At 40.6% G+C, this 16639-nt stretch overlaps 1 protein-coding gene across 2 annotated transcripts in view; it reads left to right on the forward strand.

Annotated features, from left to right (window-relative positions):
• TGFBR3 (transforming growth factor beta receptor 3) overlaps positions 1-16639 on the forward strand; it is a 199016-nt gene that overhangs the window by 12777 nt on the left and 169600 nt on the right. For both annotated transcript variants that reach the window (XM_045847071.1, XM_045847070.1), the window contains exon 2: positions 14276-14455. In XM_045847071.1, the coding sequence (XP_045703027.1) occupies positions 14368-14455 (88 nt within the window). In that variant the 5' untranslated portion in view covers positions 14276-14367. The remainder of the gene's footprint in view (positions 1-14275; positions 14456-16639) is intronic.

The raw sequence follows: 16639 nt of genomic DNA on the forward strand, positions 1-16639 counted from the left end.
TTATATATTTGTTGTCTGTCTTCCCTATTAGAAGGTAAACTCCAGGACTGCCGGTGAAGATGAAGGCGTAGGTAGACACACTGTGCCTCCTCACACAACCAAAAAAAGGACAACAACAATTTAAAAACAAAAAACAACCAGAACTGACAGAAAATCGACTCTACAGAAGTCCGACAACCAAGGAGTTAAAGAAGAAACATTCATCCAGACCAGTAGGAGGGGCGGAGTCGGAGAGCTGGGCCCCAACGGCTCTCGGCTCTCTCCGCAAGGTGGTGGCAGTCAGACCCAGTGAGGCAGCAGATAGTGGAGCACGGCATGCAAGGCTGTAGCTGGCCAGCAAGGCAGCAGCAGGTGGACCTGGTGAGGTGGCGGATTGCAGACTGGGGGGTCCCACATTCATATGCAGATAAACCAGGAGAAACTACTGGGGAGCGCGTTGGACTGCGCAACCCAGGACCCTAGCATGGGGAAATAAAGCTTCAAGCCACTGATTGAAAACACCTGTGAGGGCTGAGGCAGTGGGAGAAAGTCCCAGCCTCACAGTAGAGTTCTTTGAAGAGACCCATGGGGTTCTTGAACATACACAAACCCACCCACCCAGTAATCAGCACCAGAAGGGCCCAATTTGCTTGTGGGTAGTGGGGAAAGTGACTGAAAACTGGCAGAGAGTGGAGCAAGCGCCATTGTTCCCTCTCAGACCCCTCCCTCACATATAGCATCACAACACTGCGATGTGGGTTACCCCGCCCGGCAAACACCTAAAGCTCTGCCCCTTACTACGTAACAGGTGCGTCAAAAAAAATGGCCTGCCCAAATGAAAGAACAGATCAAAACTCCAGAAAAAATACAACTAAGCGACCAAGAGATAGCTAACCTATCAGATGCACAGTTCAAAGCACTGGTGATCAGGATGCTCACAGAATTGGTTGAATTTGGTAACAAATTAGATGAAAAAATGAAGGCTATGCTAAGTGAAATAAAGGAAAATGTACAGTCAACCAATAGTGATGGGAAGGAAACTGAGATTCAAATCAATGGTGTGGACCAGAAGGAAGAAAGAAACATCCAACCGGAAAAGAATGAAGACACAAGAATTAAAAAAAGTGAGGAGAGACTTAGGAACCTCTAGGACATCTTTAAACATTCCAACATCCAAATTATAGGGGTACCAGAAAAAGCAGAGGAAGAGCAACAAGTGGAAAAGTTATTTGAACAAAAAATAATAAAGGAGAACTTCCTCAATTGGCCAAGGAAATAGATTTCCAGGAAGTCCAGGAAGCTCAGAGAGTCCCAAAGAAGTTGGACCCAAGGAGGAACAAATCAAGGCACATCATAATTACATTACCCAAGATTAAAGATAAGGAGGGAATCCTAGAAGCAGCAAGAGAAGAGGAGACAGTTACCTACAAAGGAGTTCCCGTCGGACTGTCAGCTGATTTCTCAAAAGAGGCCTTATAGGCAAGAAGAGGCTGGAAAGAAGTATTCGAAGTCATGAAAGGCAAGGACCTACATCCAAGATTGCTCTATCCAGCAAAGCTTTCATTTAAAATGGAAGGGCAGATAAAGTGCTCCTCAGATAAGGTCAAGTTAAAGGAGTTCATCATCACTAAGCCCTTATTATATGAAATGTTAAAGGGATTTATTTAAGAAAAAGAAGAAGAAAAATATGAACAGTAAAATGACAGCAAACTCACAATGAAACTCACAAACCACACCTAAAACAAAAACAAAAGCAAACTAAGCAAACAACTAGAACAGGAACAGAACCACAGAAATGGAGATCACATGGAGGGTTAGCAACAGGGGAGTGGGAGGAGGAGAGAGGGGAAAAGGTACAGAGAATAAGTAGCATAAATGGCAGGTAGAAAATAGAAAGGGAGAGGATAAGAATAGTATAGGAAATGTAGAAGTGAAAGAACTTATATGTATGACCCATGGACATGAAGTAAAGTGGGGGGAATGTGGGTGGGAGAGGGTGTGCAGGGTGGAGAGGAGTGAAGGGGGGAAATGGGACAACTGTAATAGCATAATCAATAAAATATATTAAAAAATAAAAAATAAATGAAAATTCTTATTGCCTTCTTAAAAAAAAAAGAAGGTATACTCCATGAAAACAGCGTTGTGGTTAGTTCACTGCTCTGTCCCCAGCTCCCTGGACAGTATCAGGAACAAGGTGGATGCTAAAAAGTGTTTGTTGGGTGAATAAATAAAGTAAAATAAAACTGCTGACTTCGACTTCTCGGTTTCCAAATTGAAATAACATCTCTTGTGTTAGATCTAATTACACTGCGCACCATGAGAGGGTCTGTGCAGGGCCTGGGTGGTGACCGTAGTTGGAGGAGTTCCTGTTCATGGTTAAGAGCAGGAGCTGTGGAATCAGACAGACCTGGGCTCCAGTCCTGCTGCCGGGACACTCTAGCTGGTGACCCTGGGCTTGTTGAGCAGTATGAAGCCTCACATTTCTCACTATTGAGTGGATTAAAGGACATCTGTCTCCTTGAGTCGTTGAGAGGATGAAATGCAAAATCAGAAACATTTTGTGAGGTAAGAAGAAAGCAGGGTGTTAGCCTCTACTAGGAAGGAGAATGTGGTATAAACACATGAACAACCACAGAATAATTACAAAGCGGCATGTGGACAAGGCTTGGCTGTGTTACTAACTGGCTGTGTTACTAACTGGCTGTGTAACGGTGGGCCACTCACTGAGCCTTTCCTAATTCTTGGTTTTGCTAATCTGTAAAATATAAGGGTTGGAGTATGTGTTATCTGTTTCTAACATTCTGAGTTGGCGCTGAGTAGAAGATAACATGGAACAAATGAGGTGAGTGGAACGAGTGGAATTCATAGAGTTTGAGGAATAGAATAAATATGGCAGTTTTGATAAAATGGGCAGATCTGATAAAATTCAGGTTTTGTGTTTGCCTTATATTGTTCGCAAGATAATTCATATACATATTTTTTGTTAATATAAATTAAGTATTAAAACTAGCTAATGTACCTACTACAGGCAAGCATACCTTGGAGATATTGTGGGTTCAGTTCAACCACCACAATAAGAACCATACTGTGATAAAGTGAGTCACGCAACTTTTTGGTTGCCCAGCGTGCATAAAAATTAACATTGTTGAGTGTGCAATAGCATGATGCCCAAAAACACAATGTACATACTTTAATTAAAAAAAAATATTTGATTGCTAAAAAATGCTAACCATCATCTGAGTCTGTTGGAGAAAAAGGTTAGGCATGCTCGACTGAGGGTTGCCACAAATGTTCAATTCATAAAAAACTCAGTAACTGTGAAGCATGAGAAAGCAAAACTCAATGAAACAAGAATGCCTATATATTATTTACACTTAAGTTGTCAAATTGAGTGTTTTCCTTAGATAATACCTCCCCATTCTGTTAAGGCACTCCTGCTAGCCATTACACGATCATGCATTTTAAATTTCCACAAGTGAGTCTGAAATCTCATTTTATAGGAGGCATTGAGAATCAGCTGTTAGCCCATTTAATGTCAGTTCTGAGTAAGGTATAGGATAAAAAGTTTTCTTGTTTAAGTTTTCTTGTTTCTTTCATACTGGAGAGGAAGAAACAAAAGCCCTGAAAAAGTGACTTGCCTGAGCTTGTAAAACATGTTGATGCCAGAACTCCCGCCTGTCCTGTTCTTTTGAGGTTGCCTGAGGTATAGGTTCTTTTAAATGCAAGTTTTATTTGTTGGCTTATCATTTAATATTAAGAAATGTTCTGATAACTCATCATCCTTCCGTACTGCTTTCCACTGTAAAGTGCACAACCCACCGTGTCTGTCACCTTTGGTGGATGCCTACTGTTGCCAAGTGGTGAGCTAGGCAGCCCATGATCCCTCTCTCTCTCCGGAGTGAGCAGATGAGTGGGAAATCTGTACGTGGAAGGAAATGATTACATACAGATTTACCTGCATTGCACTTCATTCCAGGTGTCTGAGTTTAACTTCATCTGAGAGAATCAGAGGAGGCTACCTTAAAGATGTAAAGCTTAGATACACACCTGAGAGCTGAAGGTGTGAGAAAGTGGCCATGTTAGGGGGACCATGGAAGGTCCCTGAGGCCCAACGTAGTGCATTGCTTCTGGAAGCAAGGGCTTGGGCTGTGGTGGAAATGGACTGAGATGAGTGTGGTTGGAACATGCAGGGGATGAGGTTGGACTAAGTAGGCAACATCCAGCAGCCATATGAAGGGTTTTAATCCTTAATGTTTTCACAGGCTTGGCCTGCTGAGCCTTTTCCTTACCAGATAATGTCAGTTAAGGAATTGAAATGTATCTGTTGGGGGATTACCCTTATCCAAGGGGAATAATTTAAATTAGAAGTCAGTGAGAGACATAAAAATAATATGCTTAATTTTAATGAGCAAAATAGTCTATTTGTTACAGTGTTTATTCTGAATTCATGTATTTGCAGAATTCCTGTGAATGTAAATAAACACATGAATCATATATTTCAGTAAATTACTGTATATTGGACTAAATAGTCTACTGGACATCTAGATGTTGCTTCCCCAAAGCTTTTTTAATGGCCTGGTACTTGTGAGGGATTAAGGGATGACGACTGGTGTCCTGAGAATATTCAGATTCCCAGTTTTGGCTGGAATAATTGCAGCTTCATGACTTAACAAGCCCATCTGGTGATAGCTGATCCCTCATTCCAGGCAGCTTGGTTGGTGTGGTGGCAGTGCCAGGCTGAGTTGTGCCGCCCCTGACTCAACCCCTGAAGCTAAACTGGGAATCATATGGCAGAATGGAGTAGGGCCACGCAACCTGATCCCCGTAATTTACACCAGAGACCTTGAGGCAGTAGCTCTACCACCCTTTAGGAGCAGTTTTGCCATATTGTAACAGTTTTTAGGACCGTTACCTTGTACTGAGTGTGGAGTTGTTATCTTTTGGTGATAGAAAGAACTGTTGAAATTCTAGTGGATAAGTCTAACCCCCAAATTAATACAAACTTTGATATACACTATGTATTATCTTGCTATTAGTAGTTTGTTTGGTTTTTTGAAAGTCTGGATGTATTTTAACCATAAAAGCTCCCATGGCTCTTATTTTTTAAAAATGTAATTGGTGGGCCAGGTATTGTTTTGGGTACCATGCCCATATTCTGTCTCCTATTGCAATCAGAATATCAGCATCATTTTCCAGATGAGGGGTGATGGAGACTCAGGGACTTGTCCTTTGTAACACATGCCAGGTTTGGAACCCTCAAGTGTAGTTCTCTATTAATTCTGGCTTGAAATTGTAAGTAATAGGAATCTTTGGATGAAAAATATTAAATGTGAAAGGTGGTTCTTGGAGTATTGCAAGAGTGAGTGAAAACTCCATCCTAGTTTATGAACCTGAACAAAACACCCTTGTGAAATGTATCCATGCCCACCCTCTCCTTTTTGCTGTATTTTGCTTGGGCACTGAGGTCTGTTGTGCTTGGGATAGACAGAAGGGCCTCTAAGGACTGACTGAAGGTCAACTCCAAAGAAACTAAGGATGCTGGGGCCAGAGATGTGTTGGTCACACTCTCAGCCAGCAGTCAGGGTGGACCAGGTTCTGGAGGTGCAGGGTAGAGTGGAGTCCAGAGATGTCCCTGTACTTCTTGTACCTTCTGTGCCTCCTGCCTCCCTACCCAGTGGTGTCCATGTGGAATTCCTGCCCACAGGGACAGGTAGTTCAAGAGTAATCTTGGTTTTTTTTCCCTGCCACTGATAGCCACCAAATGTTGGGACTTGAATTAATCATAGGCCTCAGGAAGATAAATCTTTGTTAGAGACAGCTTGCTAATGATAAACAATGATGACTTTTATACTGCTACATCCAAAATTGCATTTGATTCTTGCAATAACCCTGTGATGTAGGTAAGTTTAGTTTGTTATTTGTCTTACAAGTGAAGAAACTGAGGCTGCATTCTGCTCTAAACTTCCTTTCTTGTCTGATGTGCTCTAAGAGTCTTAACTGATCTTCTAGGCACTTTGGGCTCCCTTCAGTCTGTTGTCTGTACAATACTCGGGGAAATATTTATTTTTTCCAATTTTATTGAGATATAATTGATATAATGCATAAGTTTAAAGGATACAACATAATGATTTGATATATGTATATATTTCAGAATGATTACCACAATAAGCTTAGTTAATATCCATTACCTCACATACTTACCATTTTTTCCCTTGCGATGAGAACTTTTAAGATTTACTCTCTTAGTCTTGGCTGGTGTGGCTTAGTGGATTGAGCACCAGCCTGTGAACCAAAGGGCTGCTGGTTTGATTCCTGATCAGGGCACATGCCTAGGTTGCAGGCCAGGTCCCCACCAGGGGATAGGCCAGAGGCAGCCACACATTGATGTTTCTCTCTCTCTCTTCCTCCCTCCCTTCCCCCTGTCTAAAAAAAAAAACTTAAAAAAAAAGATTGACTCTCTTAGAGACTTGCAAATATACAATATTGTTAACTGTAGTCATTATCTTCACATACCCCCAGAACTTGTTTATCTTACAACTGGAAGTTTGTGCCTTTTGACCACCTTTCCCCATTTTCCCTGCCCCTTACCTCTGGCAACTGCCAGCCTATTCTGTTTCCATGAGTTCTGTTTTTTAGATTCCACATATAAGTGAGATTATATATTATTTGTCTTTCTCTGTCTGACTTGTTTCATTTAGTATGATGCCCACAAGAGTAATCTATGTTGTTGCAAATGGCAGAATTTTCTTCCTTTTTTATGACTGAATAATATTCCTCTGTGTGTGTGTCTGTGTGTGTGTGTGTGTGTGTGTGTGTGTGTGTGTACACATACCACACTTTCTTTATCCATGCTGATGGACACAGGTTGTTTCCACGTCTTGGTTATCATAAATGATGCCGCAGTGAACATAAGGTACAAATGTCTCTTCAGAATAGTGAGTTCATTTCCTTTGGACATATACCTGGAAGTGGCATTGCTGGATTATGTGGTAGTCCTGCTTTTAATTTTTTTGAGGAAACTCCGTACTGTTTCCCACAGTACCTGTACCAGGGAAATCTTTAAAAACCCAGTCAGATCCCTGTGTAAACCTTTTTTTGAACCTCATTCTTAGTTCTTTTGGCTTTGCAGCTGTGTGTTCCCTCCACAGCAGGGACCCGTGGTCATCCTTCACTGAGCTTTGACACCTTCACTTATCTTTCAGGTTGCAGAGTGTATTCCTTTTTGGAGTTCTTATTATAGCATGCAGTGACATGCTTGTGGTTATTTGTTAGTTTATCCCATCTTTAAGCCCTTGAGGACAAAGAACATGTCTCTTTGGCCTTTATATTCCCATTGCCTGTGTGGAGTAAGCAATAAATAAAGATTTATTGAAGGAAGACATGACTCTCTGGAAATTAAATATCTTGCCTTGTGTAGTAAATGGTGTTACTTTTACTGGGATATACCATATTTTTCAGATAATAAGATGCACCTAGGTTTTAGGGGAGGAAAATAGAAAAAAAACACTTTGAAGCAAAAAATGTAAGATATTTAATAACATAAATAACATAATATTTCACCAGTGTAAATATAAAGCTACATTCGGACTATAAGATGCACCCCCATCCCCCAATTTTGGGGAAAAAGTGTGTCTTATAGTCCAAAAAATATATGGTAAGCTCTTTGAGGGCAGAATTTTTGGCTCCTTTTCTCACTGCTGTATTCTTGGCATCTTCAACAGTGGCTCCTAGAAGAAAACATTTGTTGAACATTGATTATGCTTAGATGTGATTCCTGAGATTTCTTATCCACAGCCAGGACCTTTCCCCTCTTTGCACCTACTCTGTCTGAAAATGGGGATTTGGAACTATCCAGTTGCTCCGTGTAGCAGAGAAATCTGAGTTGCTGCTGTGACTCAGTGAGGTGGCTTTGCTTTCTCTGTATACAGGTCTTAAGGGCATCCAAATGTCAGCAAACAACAGTATCTGTTCTGCATCCTGTACACCCTTTTTACAGGCTGCCAAGCTAGATATTGAGGTCATCCATTCTGCCTTTTTTCCAAGTCCCCTGAATAACATGTTGAATAGCCATCAGAACAGTCCTCTACCGGATTTTATTTAACCATTTACAGACTTAACAGTATATTTTTCTCTAAAGCTAATTCAAATGGCAGACTAGAAACATTTTAATGATCTGTTAGAAAACTATTTTATGTTTAAGGTACCAAGAAACTCAGGTGTTATTTACTCTTTGTGTTTAGGGAGTGGTAATGTTTTTTCATTCCACTCGCTATATCCCTGTCTTGAAGATCTTCAAATTTGTTGAATATTTTCCTGATTGGGGGCTGAACAGCTTTAGTATTAGGATACAACAGTGCACAGGTTTGTGCTTCATCTTGCCCTTTGCATTTTCAAAGACCTCGGAGTCATACAGCATCACCAAGGATCGTTTGTTTGTCGTAGCTGCCACCCACGGTCCTGAAGTCCAGTCCCAGTTCACGATCAGTAATGACTTGTGCACAGTGCCTCTGTCAGCAGGGCAATGCCAGTGTCCCTGATGGCAGCTGTAGCATGCTGTGCCCTCTCTTGGAAAAAGCATTCTGTTTTCAGAGACTGAATATTGAGGGGGAGAAAATGGTTCCTAGTTTGTGGCGACAGACCAGGAGCCGGGAAGGACAGTGCTGGTCGTGGAAAGACCCGGTTTCAAGTGTTGACTCTGCCATGTTATTTCGGGCAAGTGCCAGTCAGGGGGATTGGTCTCTCTTCAATAAACTCATGTTGACCTCTTCTAACTTTAAATGCTGTTCACATATCTTTCGCATGCTAACTTTTTTCAGTTGAGAACTTGACTGGCTGCAAGTTCATTGTAAGTTCTCATTTTGAATAATATCATGTATATAGCCAGTTGTGTTAGCCATCTAGGGGAAGTTGGTAATTTTTCTTGCTGGCTTTTAGCCTACTGCCAGACATTATTTTGCTACATATTTCCTCTAAGATAGAGCAAGATGTGCTCTTTATAAAAACATCCTGGTTAACCCAGGGACTACTGTGCCCAACCAATTCCTTTTGACCATTGGTTTAACCCATGATAGTTTTCAGGACTTGCCTGGGCAGGGGTTTTTCAGCTACTCCTGGTCTTGTGCACTCTGTCGGAGCAATAGGGAAGGTAGGGACAGTGTGCTCTGTTTAATGGCCTCAAATACAGAGACAGGGGAACTTTGAAATCAGAAGAATTAGTATCATATTCACCTTTAAAAAAAATCCACTAAACTCTCACTCAGAATTTTTTCTGTTCATTTGAGGGTACTAAATATCCTGGTACCCTTTGATAGAACACATTACTGTGAAATGCAGGCAAACAACTAGCCCCAACTTGTTCTTTCAAGATCTCAGAGTGCCCTGTTTGTATGTCTAAAGGAAGCATTTAGTTCATCAAGTCCAGGAGGTGCAGTGAGGTCTGAAAACCAAGGTGGGGAGTCCCTGCTCTCTGCACATTTGGTATGCTATAGCCTCCTAGAAGAATGGGGAGTTTGTATTTCCCTCATTTTACTTTAAATCTATTACCTTTTGGAAGCCCTCGATCATCCAGCATTCTTCTGGTTGGGGAACTGACCCCTAAGTTGAGTGTTAAGGTGTTGATGTGTGCAAGTCTTGGCCAGAACCGGCGTTCCACTGAATGGGAATGACACACTTCCCTTTTTATTCTCTTCTGCCTTAGGATCCTGTCACCACATTGTGAAGATTAGACAAAAACTCCCTGCAGTTTATTTTCTTTTTGAATAAGTTATATTATGGGGAGACTTTTAAGTGAAAAGAAGAAAAGCTCCTTCTTTGTTCGAAGCAGCAGTGTGTAGTTTCAACTTGTCTTGGACTTCCTCGGAGATGTTTTAAGATCCGGTGTAAACTTGCTGTGGTTTGCCTTTGGGCATCAAACTGTTTAGCTTGGCTCTATTATATCTGTAATTGCTGCATTTTAATAATTGCCCAATATTCTTGTCAGCAATTTGCAGTCTATATTTTTAATAGAACCGTTTGCCTTTCTTTTCCACAGGTTTGTTCAGCCCTGGTTTAAGCCCTTGGATTAACGAGCACAGCCCCGCAGACCCTCTGCAGCTGCGGGCAGGGGGTGACACCAGCTCATTAAACATTCCCACAGCCTTGTACTGCATGTGGTTTACGTGCTCCATAGAAATCCTCTGGGAAGCCATCTTCTGAGATCTCTCTTCTATAGATCTCTCCATAGGGTTTTGCTTTATGAAAATTGCCTTTAGCATTTACTGAAATAGCATATTTTTTAAAGAGGGTTTTTCTCACCCATCCACTCAGGAAATCTAATTTTTTGAAGGTAAAAAAATAGGGACAAATTCTCTTTGCTGTTGTTGATTTGTTAACAGAAGAAACTTCTGCCCTGGTCAGGTAGCTCAGTTGGCTAGAGCATTGTCCCAGTACACCAAGGTTGCAGGTTCTATGCCCAGTCTGGGCACATGCAAGAATCAGCCAGTGAATACATGAAGGAGTGGAATAATAAAGCAGTGTTTTTCCCCATACCCCCTACTCTTCCTCTCTCCAAAAACTCAGTTTAAAAGAAAAAGAGACTTCCATTTTATTTGAGGTGATGTGGAGTTGTGGTGACAGAAATGTTGGACTTCAAGGGGTGATTGAAGCCGATTTCATGGCTTCTAACTGGTCCCTATCATTTAGTCAGTCTCTGAAACAGGACCATTGTGGCACCAGTGACTTGTGCCTCAGTTTTGTTCTTTTAGTGATTCTATTCTCTAGCTTATCTCCTTCTGGTGTCTGTGGAAATGTTTATTTTTCGATAAACAAAAGAATTGAACTGCTTTTACATTAGCTAAGAGTTACATAAATAACCACACCCCAATTTCTTTATTGGCATAAATACAGAGTGTGGCAAAAGTAGGTTTACAGTTCATATGGAAAACAATACAATAATTAATAAATAATAATACAAGAGTAAACTGTCTTTTAGGTACTCTCAACTGTGAACCTAGTTTTGCCTCATCCTGCATACCTCAAAAAAATGGTCAAATAGTGATAATAGCTAACATTTATTGATTGCTTATTATGTGCTTGGCACTGTCCTAAGTATTAATATATATTAATGAGCAGTGTGTGTGTATGTGTGTGTTCTAAATTTTCACAATAACCCATGGGATAGATTCATGTTTGCAGAACAATCAGCCCAACATCACTGATTTGGGTAGGTGGCAGAGTGAATTCAAACCTAGGCAGACTTTTAACTGCTGTCAAAATCCATATTCTATTCCTAGTAGGCTTTTAATTACTATCATATACTAAGGCTGAACCACAGTGGCTCCCGCACGTATAATAATTTAGTTTTGATAGGGGAACTCAAGAGCTAAAGATTTTAGCTTCAGTCATAGGTGATAGGCTTAAGTGATTAATGCACGTGGAAAGCTGTCTTTCCAGGAGCTGGAATGCAGGACCTACGTGACTCCAAGAGGTCCACAAGCAATTCTGCCTTTGTGCCCCGGGGGGTCTGCAGCAGATGGAGGTGGTATGTGAGTCATTGTGTTCCAGGGAGGGAAGTCATTGTTGGTCAACAGGGAAAGAAGAAGTACTAGGAAAATCAACCCTGGACTACAACTCTTAATCAGATTAACCTTTTTCCCAAACCTCTTACCTACTCTTTCTTCTCCTTACCAAAAGGTCAGCTTGAGATGAGATGATTTTTGAGGGTACACAACCAGCAGTCTTCTCAGATTGCCAGCATCTGAATAAAGCTCCCATAAAGATTCAATCCTTGTCTCTACTTGTTGGTTCTTGTAGTAACAAGCATTATGAATGCCAGCTTTTCCAGTTGCAGTTTCAAGGTGTATCTAAAAACTTCTTTTTGAAAGTTAGAACTTTATTGTCATTATTTCTGCATAGGCAATACTTTAAAATCTCAAATGGTCTAAAACCTAAGTGGTAATTCAGTACAAAGACTTCTTTCCCTCCCACCGCTGTCTTTCAACTCTCTCTAGGCGCGGACCGGGATGAAGGTGCGTCTGCCCTAGCACTGTCTGGAAATAGGATTCTTCCATGGTATTGCAGGAAGCACATTTCATGAGGTGTAGTGGCAAGATTTATTGGAAGGGTGCTTTTGGTGCTGCACCAAAGCCCAAGCAACTGCCACACCCAGGCCTGCTTGGCTGCTGTGGAGAGAGAACCTGCTGCTGCCCATCCCTCACACCTTTGTTAAGCTTTGATTATATCTCCTTGGGTTTGGGAGGGGGTAAGCTTTCTTTCAGGCTAGATCCCTCCCCTTTGTCATGGCCATTTTGGCTTCTATGCATGCCTCATAGTTTTGCTTCCTCATCTGGCTTCTACTATGCGTGCACCTAATAGAAGGACCTTCCTCTGTACCATCTGGGCTTCTACTGCACATGAGCTCAGCAAAGGAATTTCCCCCTTACTGTTTATCAATCCCCTCCCCCATCCCCACCCCCCTTGCTCCCGCCCAACCCTGTAATCTAGGCAAGTGGGCCAGTCCTTTCTGGGGAGATTGTAAAGCTGGTCCTTCCTGCCTGATTGGGGATTAAGTTCCTTTGGCAGAGGATATGGCTGTCCCCTGGGAAGTCTTTGAAGCTGTAGCTTCCAGACATAATTTGGTTTATCCCATTTAGCTCCCTTCTTTGTTGTTAATACCTAACTAGCTACCTACACTAATACAACCGCCCTGTTTCTCTCCCTCCTTCTCATAGGAAATTAGTGTTTCAGTTGAACTTCAGTTTTGAACTTAATTTGTTTTGGAAGGCTGTTAAAGATCTGTATCGTTTTTTCCCACTAGAAATACAGAATCGGCCTGAAAGGGTTGTTGGGTAGAGAACCAAAGTTTTATTTGACAATCATGACATTTTTTCCATGAACAATTTGGTCAAGAACCGAACTGTTCAAGATGGGAGATGCTTGAGAACCAAGGTTTGACTGTACTGCTTATAAAGAGGCACTTTAAGTATCTTTCTCTTAACAGTGAATACACTAAAAGAGACTTTTTAAAAAAGAGAATCTTTTCTTTAATTTTTAAAAGATTTTATTTATTTATTTTTAGACAGGAGAAGGGAGGGAGAAAGAAAGGGAGAGATACATCAATGTGTGGTTGCCTCTCATGCACCCCCTACTGGCCTGCAGCCCAGGCATGTGCCCTGACTAGGAATCAAACCAGCAACCCTTTTGTTCACAGGCTGGCACTCATTCCACTGAGCCACACCAGCCAGGGAGTAAGAACACATAATTAGAAACTTATTTTGTCATTATTTTTATATTTTTGCACTATATCTACAAATTCCAAAACTGACTTTATCTCTGAAGGTAGCAAGCTGGTTCAGTGGATGGTATTTCCTGGTTGAAGGTAATAAGGCTACAATCCCAGCTATTTAGATGGTTCCTGGAAATGCCTTGATTTTGCCTTGCTGAGAGCTTAGATTAGGTGGGGTGTTTATGCATTTATTCAGGTGTTGAATAACTTTTACTCTTGATGAGAAGGAATTATATCTGTAAACAATGATCAGAATACAGTAGGTGCTCAATAATTATTTGCTGAATTGGACAACTTCTGCGGGTTGTGCCAGGCTCAGGAATAGAAGACTGGAAAATATACTTTGGAGCAAACTAAATGAGGTAATCTTTTGGGCCATAGGAAGGGTATTCAAGTTAAGCAAACCACCACAAAACTTGGCATCCAAGGTTCCGGACTGGAAAATGTTAGAAAGAACCTCTGGATCCTCTAGTCCAGTAACCAGATAGTCTCGGATGGGGCTGAGGGCTAGGGAAGACTTTTCTCCTGTTGCAACGCTGGCAAACACTTGAAATAAGAACCTTGCCTTTTAATGGTTCTTTATTTTCCAAATTGATTCTAAATCTATTTTAATTTGATCCTTGTGGTAACTCTGTCATTATAACATTAAATTGAGTCTCTAATCAGCTGTTTGTGGTTTTGTTAGCACTAGGGAATTCACGAATCAGGTGCCACTGATTGCTTTAGTGCCACACCGTAACTGGTGATGTTATAGTATAATTGTATCTTGAATTTTTCTGTAGTCTTGAAAATTTTATGTAAAACCAAAGACTTAAAGTGTCAATAGTAAATATGGCTTTGCAAAAGTATTTGTTTATAAAAGCCTTTATTAAGCACTTATCACCCCCATTTCAATTTGCTTGAGTGCTGTTTTGGCATCCTTTAAGGTAAATTTATCTTACTCCCTTTTGAAGTTCTTCATTTTGCCCTAGTCTGTGTTTATGAAAAGAAGTTCCTGCATTAAGTTTTCTCCTTGAAATATGTTTATTTTTACAGACAATTTGAAAATCGTAGAGAAGGATTTTAAGGCTAGACCTGATTTGCGAAGGTTGTCTACAATCTGAAGAACTACAGGCTGAGGTGACTGAATGTCGCACACTTCTGGAGAAATAAAAATGACTTCTCATTATGTGATTGCCATGTTTGCTCTGATGAGTTCCTGTTTAGCCACCGCAGGTAAGTCACATGTTTATTATATTCTTTTGGATATATTTTTCCTCAGTCTCTTCAGTTTAGGGAAATTTAGGACATGTGATATTTATGCAAAACTTGAGAATTTGTGTTCTTCAGGGAAATAATATATTTGAGTTCTATACAGATACATAGTATATTTGCTTATGTTACATTTTGATAGACTGGTGCTACACATTCTAATGTCAGTGATGCAGATAACTAACCTTCTGTGTTGAGGCGGGTGGAGAACAAGTATACTAATGTTTAATCCCAGTTAATTTTGTTACATGCATAGAGTAGATTTACTTTCTTGTCCTAAATAAGAATTTCAAAAGGGCCATTTTGTTCTTTATTACAAGATAAATAGATCTTCTAGATAGAGGAACACTCCAAGCAAGAGCTGCTTAGAAGATATTTAATATTGTCTGTGTCAGATATTTAAATTTGTAACTTTTTAAGAAGTATGGAAATATGTACAACAGAGTATGAGGTTGGAGATGGGAGGAAAGAAGAGACTTGGTTGGAACATTGTTGCGTACGTGAAGAATATCAGATCCTTCCTATCAGTGTCTCAGCGTTGGCCGTCTGGATCACTTAACAAATCTGGAAGCTTAATTTGCTCTATTTTGTTGTAATTTGCTTTGTGCCTGTTCTCTAATGGGCCGCATAAAACATTTTTGTTGGAGCAGTTCTCGAAACTGGCTGGTTTCAACAAGAAACACATTGACTTGAAAAATGATTAGCCTCTTGGTTTTGGCTCTTGAATTCACATGCAGTTGAGATGCTAGTGATGGTAATTACCATTCATTGAGTGTGTGCTGTAACCGGGCACTGGCCTAACGGACTGTAGAAATAACCATGAAAGGGATGTTCTTATTTCATGAGCTCACTGAATCACAACTCTGAGGTAGTTGTGATTATTTTTCTCATTTTACAGATGATGAAATGAGATATGGAGAGATCAGATAACTTGCACAGTGTCATGCAGCTGGCAAGTAGAGGAGCCGGGTTTTATATCTATGCCCTCAACCTATGCCTTCTATAAGGAAGAAGCCAGACCACCAACTGAGGCTTCAGTAGACTCAGACTAGTAGTCGTATATGTAGGCACAGATGGAGTAAAAGCCAGTTTGCAGAACTTGGTTTATGAGTTTGGGGAGTAGAATGTCCCTCCTTGTTGCAACAATCTTGAGAGAAAGTTACTAGTTTTTTCTTTTTTTAATACCAGTGTGTGAATTTGAACTGCCCATTCTCTCTGTCAGCAGTTTCATTTTGTGTCATGATTGAACAGTTATTTGCCTTTTAGTTGTGCATTAAAACTGCTCTTAATTAAGCTCTCATGGAAAGGTAGTAGAGAGAGAAATGGCTTGATGGAAAACGTGCTGTTTTGAGGACAAGATGTGTACAATCGGATTTAAGACAGAATTTTCTTTCTTTTTTTTTTAAGGTCTTATTTATTTATTTTTAGAGAGAGGGGAAGGGAAAAAGAGAGGGAGAGAAACATCAATGTGTGGTTGCCTCTCACGTGCCCCCAACTGGGGACCTGGCCCAGAACCCAGGCATGTGCCCTGACTGGGAATTGAACTGGCGACCCTTTGGTTTGTACTCAATCCACTGAGCTACACCAGTCAGGGCTAAGGCAGAATTTTCTGTTCTTATTAACACCAGGGACAGATTGAAAAACATAACTGAAGAAAGCAGTGAGTTTGATGGCTCTGTACAACCTTGATGTATTTGATAGTAAATCAGTTTTGCATAAGACCTTCCTTCCTCTTTCCAGCCATGGTAAATTTTTTTTTTTTTTTGAGTTGTATGTGCACTCAAAGCTTTGCTGAGGTGTACAATAAAACTGAAAGTACAGTAGAATTACAGATTCTGTAACAACCTGAGGCACTCGATCAATAACACAGAGGTAGAGATGCCCTTTGAACAGCCCGTGAATGAAAAAGAGAGAAATGTTTTGTATGTGCTGACACAGACTTAGCATACTTCACAAAATGCTTTTTGGGACATTCTGGATGAGGTAAACTTCAAGAAGATGGTAGTAATGATAATAATACTGAATATTTATAGAGCAATTAATTAATTACTGCGTGCCAGGCCCTGTTCATAGTATTATCTTACTTCATTATCATAACTGCTTTAAAACGTGCAGGTACTTTATTTATGCCCAGTTTACAGATGAGAA

Source organism: Phyllostomus hastatus, unplaced genomic scaffold, assembly GCF_019186645.2.
Source record: "Phyllostomus hastatus isolate PE091 unplaced genomic scaffold, TTU_PhHast_1.1 phas_contig_524, whole genome shotgun sequence".
Lineage (NCBI taxonomy): Eukaryota > Metazoa > Chordata > Mammalia > Chiroptera > Phyllostomidae > Phyllostomus > Phyllostomus hastatus.